Consider the following 7606-nt stretch of genomic DNA (forward strand, 5'->3'; position numbering starts at 1 on the left):
ATGGATGGATCGATCGATCGATCGATCTGTCTGTCTACCTATCTATCTATCTGTCTGTCTGTCTGTCTAATCTTCACACTGTCAATCTGCAGGTTCAAAAGAAGTTCTGCACAGATCTTCTTTACTCTTAGGTTAAACAGTGAAGTCTTTGCCATTAAAGATCTAAATCAGTTCTTTTATTTTCAATTCTTTCTCCCCTCACCTCTAACCTGAGGAAAGTTTCAGGGCATTAGAATTTCAAGAGCAGAAGAAGTCAGTGACTAAGAAGGAAGAATACCAGAAAGAACACTACTAAAACTCAGAGATGTACAATTTTCCAATCCAGAAACTGACAGAGGACCTGTAGCAAGACTGACAAGACTATTTAATTACAAACAAACAAACCCAGGAACATTTACAAGTACAATTAAAAATTTATTTTTCTCTTTCTGCATTGAAGTGAGTATATGTTTACACACAATGTGACAAAAAAATCATCTGGATACTAAGTACTAATTAAGATTGCAATTGTATTTTCCTTTATAACCATCAAGAATATAAGCAGGGAAACAGAAGAAAGGAAAAAAACACATAACTTTGCCTGATATATCACCCAGTGCCTCTGATTTTACTCATCCCCAAAACCTCACTTACAGGACACTTTTGGCAAAAGTCCCTGAACATTCTGTCCGCCCCAAACATTCAGTACAGTTTAAAAAACAGGTTCAGTGGCACTTCAATATGATTTCAGTAACATTTGAGATACAGTGCACCCAACACTGCATGCAATTCACTTTGCTGTAAGGCTGACTTAGACATAAGGCAAACATTACCTTGGCTCTCAAATATTCCATGATTAGACAACCTTAGTACACATACCCCTGTTAAATGCAGAGATGCCTTGATTCCCTTCATTGCTTTTCCTTCTGATCAAGAAAGCAATTCAGGGAGATGGTGTGCTAGACTAAACACAAACTGCAAGGCATCAAAATGTTAAAACAAACAACAATGAATAAAAATAAACTATATTCACTTATTCAAAACTTATTTCCATCACTTAAATAATTTTATCTGCATTTACAAAATACATACACTTAAATATCTTTTAAAGAAATAATATCTAAGATATCACAGATGATGATTTGCTTTTCATAATCTAACTGCCCTATCTCTGGAATAAAGATAAACACTGGACAGTGTTACTACCTAGCATGTTTTCCTATTATAATAAATTTTCTTAAATATACAGTAACTTCTCTTTAACTATTCTGACAGATAGTGCAAATAAAGACATTCTTTGGGTCACAATTTTAAAATATTACCACCAACGCTATCCTCAATTTAATATTGTTTTAGTAAATAAGTAAGAAAATATTTTAAGTGTACACATCTTCTAACATCTGTTTAGCAACACATTTTCCTCAGTTACCTTGGCTTAATGCAGACCACAAAAAATGAATAAACTACAATATTGCTCACCTATCCAAAAGATATGTTATATTCATACTTAAATAAATATATTTAGAAATCTACCTATGTTTCCCATTGCTTTCCACGTATTGTTATTATCCAATGGCCTACTACATCAAATCATATCAAAATATCTTCAGAGACAACAAAGACCACTTCAGAAGCACTGCTCAAAGGCAATGAAATAATGCTTTGAGAACCTAAGCACATGTTAGGCCTACACAGATCCAAGCAGGTTGTAGAATACAATAGTTTATGCTTGCTTTAGAGTCAACTACTGCTTTGCCCTAGCCAGAGACAAAAAGCTTATCTTAAATATTATCCATCAATGGCACAGCAACACAAAGCAGGCCTGTTTGCTATCTGATGTTGCTTGCTGGCTTTGCACGTTTGTTTGCAGTCACTGGCACCTGGTGGTTAGTTCCATTAGTGGTGTTTGTTGCTGAGCCATTCACAACGATGTAATCAACCTTGCTTTCCAGTTTCACCAGGCGTTGTAAGATGTCATCCAGGAGAACAGCAATTGTTCTTTTAAGATCAGCTGAAGATAATGGAAAAAACAAATTACAGCCTGTTATTTACTCTGTGTGGAAAAGAACTGCCATTTCAACATATTCACATCTTAAGATTTGCTATTCTCCCTAGCATACTTTTTGGAAAGGAGTGCAGATTGATCAAGAAGTACAGAATTAAACAGCTTCTTGAATTTTCTTTAATAACATTCCTTTGTTATTTTAGGGAAGGGAGATAGCAGGGAACTGTGAAGGCAGCCAATTTAGTATTAGCGTATAAGAGCAAAAACACTAGTTGGAACATTAGAAGTGGCTATTCAAAGGTATTACTTCAAATTTCATCCAGACAACAGCATTGGAATACTCAGCTATGTCATCTTTTAGTCTTGGATACAAGAGAATATATCTAAATACTTTCCACCATAAAAAGGTAGTTAATAGCTTTCCCATAAATGACAGATTTAGCCCACAGAAAAGCTGTTATTAAAAAGTATCTTATTGCTTCTTACATAAGCTATAAAGCAAGGGTAAAAAAATCTATTTACATCTTTATAGACTGAAAGATAAGAGAAAAGATGGTAAAAAAATTCTCATGATCTGGAACAAAAAAACAGCAACATCTTTCAATAAAAACTATTTATGCTGTTGCCAATCACCATCTTCTTTCAGATTTGAAAAACATTAACAAACCAGGTTTTACAAGCTGTTAAGATTCCCCTTACACATGAAATCTACAAACTCTGTCTCTACCCCCTGCCCTCTAATCATTTAATTAAGCAGAAAGATTGGGGAGAAAGATCACAGGCATCAAAGTGAAAAAATAGGCGTAAAACAGATAAAATTAAAAATTAACCGTAAATTTCAAAAAAAGAAGTACCTCCCTCTAAAATTAACTAGTTCTTGTTTAGTAATGTTAACTTTGAAAAAAAAATTGCTAAACAACTCAAGCCAGAACAGGGTCTGGGTCATGTACAGAGGGTGGGTCGTGTACTCTGTAGTATCATTTTATGCTCAACAATCTGATGGAGGGAATTGTCAAGTTTTAATTCTGATGATCAGCAGGTTGATCAAGAGATGACTTAAGTTTATATTAAACTCCAGACAAAACCACAGAAGACAAGTCTCATTTGGAAATATGCTGTAAGACTCATAGAGCAGGAGAAAGCTGCAGTACACAAAGATTTTTTTGTTTTTTTTAAATGACAGAAAAACTTAATTACACAGTAAAGGAAGGAAGTCCTTGATGACAAAAAAAAAGGTGGGAGGAGAAAACAGGGAAGAAAAGAGAAGGCAGTCTCTTACTGTGATAAAAATTAATTTTAAGAATGAAAGGATTAATGGTTTAAACACTTTTTAGTCTCCTATTCCTCTTGGGTTGTTCCTGCACTTCTTGTCATCACAGACTTGCCTCCTTCTTCCTTAGCACCAGCAAAAAGACTTCAGACACATTTTTGCTGCCTGCACTCTTACCAAAGGCCTGCAAAGGGCGTCCTACAACAGGCAGAGCCATTTAAGCAAATCTTAAGGGGATAAAAGTTCATTGCTATACATCTTTTGAAATACTATTTTTAAAAATAAACTATTTTAGTTATCTTTTCAATATTTCAGAAGATGGTAAATACTGGCAACCTATTTATCAAGTTAGGTACAAATTCACAAGGCAGGCAAATCAGAGATATGATGCATCAAGTATTATAGCTCACAAGACAAGGGACGTTGTCTCTTATGGCTACTTCTAAAACAAGGAGAGATTCTGCCAAATTCATAATTGCCTTGCAGTCTCCAGACTGCAAACTCAACTAGTACCTTCCTTTTTCATTGTTTTTTCAAGGAGAAGAAAATCCAAGAAATAAAAGCAGGAAGTTAGCAATGAGGTACTAGAAGAATCTGGAATGTTGAAGTGACTTAATATAAAACTTTGTCCCTGTATCAAGCATGTGCTTATTCCTCAGTAGCTGAGGATTCGGAAAAAGACAAATGTGCTGTTACTTCTGTAAGTAACTGTATTCATGTACCTGAAGAGATCTAAAAAAAAATCCTGGAAAGCAAAAATTTCATGTATGAAGCTTGATTTTGCAATTCATCTTAATCTTCAATTTCACTGCATAAACTAAAATCAAATCAGTTAATACAGAGAAGTTTTTTTTTTCTTCTGAAGAGCATATACTAATTAAAAAAAATAAAGAAAATGTATAACTTTACAGTTTACAGAAAAATAATATATTCAAGTAACTAGTATGGCTTTTTTCCTCTTACCATATCCTGACATAGAGGCTCCACCACCACCATTCATCAGGTTTTTATTTTCTTCTGCCAGTGCTTTGACATATCTTTTACTGAGGTCTAATATCTGTCCACGCAACTCAGCACTGCTTTGGCGTCTTGGATACTGAAAAGTGTAGCGTAGCAACATCAAACCCCAAATGATTCCAAAGACTAGTAAAAACATACTCAGTTTCTGGGACATATTTTTTCTTGAAAATGTTAGAAACATTTCTGATGAAGGCCACAGGCGCGTCCTAATTTCAAGAAAAGTAACTGAATTTGGCTTTGTCTAATTATATTACATATTAAACAAAAATAATATTTCTATGAAGTGAAAGATCTTCTGGCTGGATCATCGTGAATATATCTTCTCATGTTTTAGCTGGTCTTGATTCCTGAAATTTGTAAAGAACCACTTAGTTATTCAAAATTGCTACTGTTGTTGAGATCAAGAACAAATATCAGTTTCAAAATATGGCATTGTTGTATCATCTACCAAATAAGTTTTTTTATCTGCTTAGAGGTTCAGGTTCAGTTATATTTCCTTCTCACCTGTTATTTAGAGGGATTCCTCTTCCTATTTTTACCAATTTTTATTCTCCAAAAATCAAAACTTCTGTGCTTCCACAAAGCACCACAAGTATTTTAAATATTGGAATTTAAACTGACATTAAACTCAAATGCATTTGAAAGCAGATGCAGTATCTAGAAGAGACCTGTATAACATTTCTGTACAATACTGTGATGAGTTATACACATACATCTAGACACAAGATCTTGTGAAATGATTCACTTGATTCTTACTCTTCACTTTCAAGTACAGCGCAAGTGTGAACAGACAACACATGGAATGATGTTTCTTGGTTGGTTAGCTAGCTCAAAGCTTCCTCTCCTGGCTTTGTACACCATTAAGGTTTTTTATTTGTTGTGGTGTCTTATTAATGAATAAAGAGATAAAACCAAAATAAATTGGCACATTGCAGTTCAGCATTTTACTTCGACTTTAAAAAATGTCTTACCATAGTACCCAATTCTGATCCTTCAATAGATGAAGGCTTCAGGAGGAAAGGAAATGGTAGGAAAGCTTCATCAGTTAAATAACAAATGCTCAGACAGTTTGAAGCAGTTTGAGCCACACATCTTCAGGGATATCTGTACTGGGGAAAAAAAGATTTAAACAAAAAGTGAAGATATCTTCATTTACTTGTGGAGTAGTTGCAGTCAAAGGCTTCAAGCTACATGCTTTTAAAACAGAACTACATTTTCAAACCTAACTTCAAACAGTTAGGGAAGAACATAGAATTACTCTCCATTTTATTATGGATGCACACACTTGAATGCCCAGTAACTGACTTCAACATACTTTTAAAAGAAAGCTTGGTAAGAATCTCATGAGCATCTCCTTCTTCTTGTGTTAGAAGGCAGTGATAACAGATGGTCGATTCATCGTACATGTACATGCACATATATTTACAGGCATCATTCTATTACTAATTTTTACCCCTCAAACAGATCCCACATTTTTAGACTCTTTCCATGTGCATACCTCGTATTTCTCATTTTTCACCCATCTCTGACACTACTCCAATTATTCAATACTTTCTTAAAAGAGGATTTCTATTATTTAACATCATCCAGATAAAGCTACTCATTTTACACAATAGTTACATTTTTCCTCACTATTCCCAGCTCTTCTCCACGTACTACCTGACACAAGCACTTTCTAGACTGAAATTACACATATAATAGAGTTCCTCACCAGACTTCCTGTAGTGGCACTTACACCTTGGTTTCTATCAGAATACTGAGACCGAGTTTCTTGTGCTGCTGAGCTCCCATTTAACCCTAACTCTGCCTCCACGGCACTTTTCATGCCCTGCACTGACCAGTTCCATCGGCCCTGTGCCAACACCCCCCGTCTGCTGCCAACACAAGTGTCACTGCCAGCAGGGCGCCAGCGCCGCTTGTCCCTACCCTTCACTCTTCACATAATCCTCTCAACACGCCAGCCAGCATGCCTGATTCAAGTGGCAAATTTTTCAAGTGCTCTAAAATCAACATGCATATCTAAATTATTCTGAAAATGATTAACCCAAGGCAGGGACAACATCAGGATTTAGACACCAAAGCTGCTGTAAAGTAACAACCAGTTGTGTGTGAAATGCCATATGGCAGCCACTGCCAGTACATGAACTGACTGCTGGGTGCACCAGTGCAAGTGGCAATCCCAAGCCACTGAATGAGGAACAGCTCACCCTCCGCCATGGGGTGTGACTGTGCACAAGGACAGACAGCCAACATGCAGCAATTTGAACTCCCACTGTGTGGTGTTTTCGGGGTCCCCCGTCGTGGGGAGGAAAGATGAATCTGACTCCATGTTCTCAGAAGGTTAATTTATTATTTTATGTTACTGTATTATATTAAAGAATACTACACTAAAACTATACTAAAGAATAGAGAAAGGATACTTACAGAAGGCTTAACAAGATATTAACTAAAACCTTGTGACTGCTTCCAGAATCCCGAGACAGCCAGACCATGACTGGTCATTAAGTAAAAAACAATTCACATGTTGGATAAACAATCTCCGACCACATTCCAAAGCAGCAAATCAGGGAGAAGTAAATGAGATAATATTCTTTTCCTTTTTCTCTGAGGCTTATCAGCTTCCCAGGAGAAGAAATACTGGTGAAGGGATTTTTCAGAAAATATGACAGTGACACACCACTGTAAATGCAGTGGGATGTACTTTGTTCAAGAAATGTGTTTAATCCCTCTAAAACTGGTTTTAAGATACTAATTTGTCTTAACTACATAAAATAAGCAGGAAAACAATAAAAATTTACATTCCATAGCACGAATATTGGAATTATGTAGCTTAAGATTTCCTGAAACAAATCTTCCTTAACATGCACTAACCAAAACTTCTTTTCCCTAGCTCTTTGCCAAATCCATGGCTCTGCACTCAGACTTTAACGAAGAAACTGCACCCACATCATTATGTCTCGATATAATCTCTGAACAGTATTAAAAATGATGGAAAACATTATGAGGTCCAGGAGAAGAGTATTCATGTGATGGCTCAGAAGACCAAACAGTATCTCTCAAAAAGACACCATAAGTTTCAAACCCCATTCCCAACAGTCTCTACTTCTTCTAGTAAAAAAAAAAAAAAAAAACCAAAAAAAAACCTGAAAAGAACAGATAGCTCTTGCAAAACTTAAATTGAGTTCAGCTCTCCACAGATCTCCAGCCATATCTCATCCTGAAGCATTTAGACAGTATCACTACAGTCCTTTGGAGCAGAAATAACTCTGCCATCACACTGTAAATAAGACCACAAGCCAGGATAAGAGGTCTAGCCAAGAGGAACAGAAGGA

General features: G+C 35.9%; 1 protein-coding gene across 3 annotated transcripts in view; it reads right to left on the minus strand.

Moving 5' to 3' along the window:
- Positions 1–393: 393 nt before the first annotated feature.
- CCDC126 (coiled-coil domain containing 126) overlaps positions 394–7606 on the minus strand; it is a 15416-nt gene continuing 8203 nt past the window's right edge. For 2 of the 3 annotated variants that reach the window (XM_031057671.1, XM_031057672.1), the window contains exons 2-4: positions 5246–5383; positions 4218–4621; positions 394–1990 (exon numbers count right to left, since the gene is read on the minus strand). In XM_031057671.1, the coding sequence (XP_030913531.1) occupies positions 1809–1990; positions 4218–4455 (420 nt within the window). In that variant the 5' untranslated portion in view covers positions 4456–4621; positions 5246–5383 and the 3' untranslated portion in view covers positions 394–1808. The remainder of the gene's footprint in view (positions 1991–4217; positions 4622–5245; positions 5384–7606) is intronic. The other variant, XM_005421753.3, reaches the window with a different exon arrangement.

Source organism: Geospiza fortis, unplaced genomic scaffold (genome assembly GCF_000277835.1).
Source record: "Geospiza fortis unplaced genomic scaffold, GeoFor_1.0 scaffold95, whole genome shotgun sequence".
Classification (NCBI taxonomy): Eukaryota; Metazoa; Chordata; class Aves; order Passeriformes; family Thraupidae; genus Geospiza; species Geospiza fortis.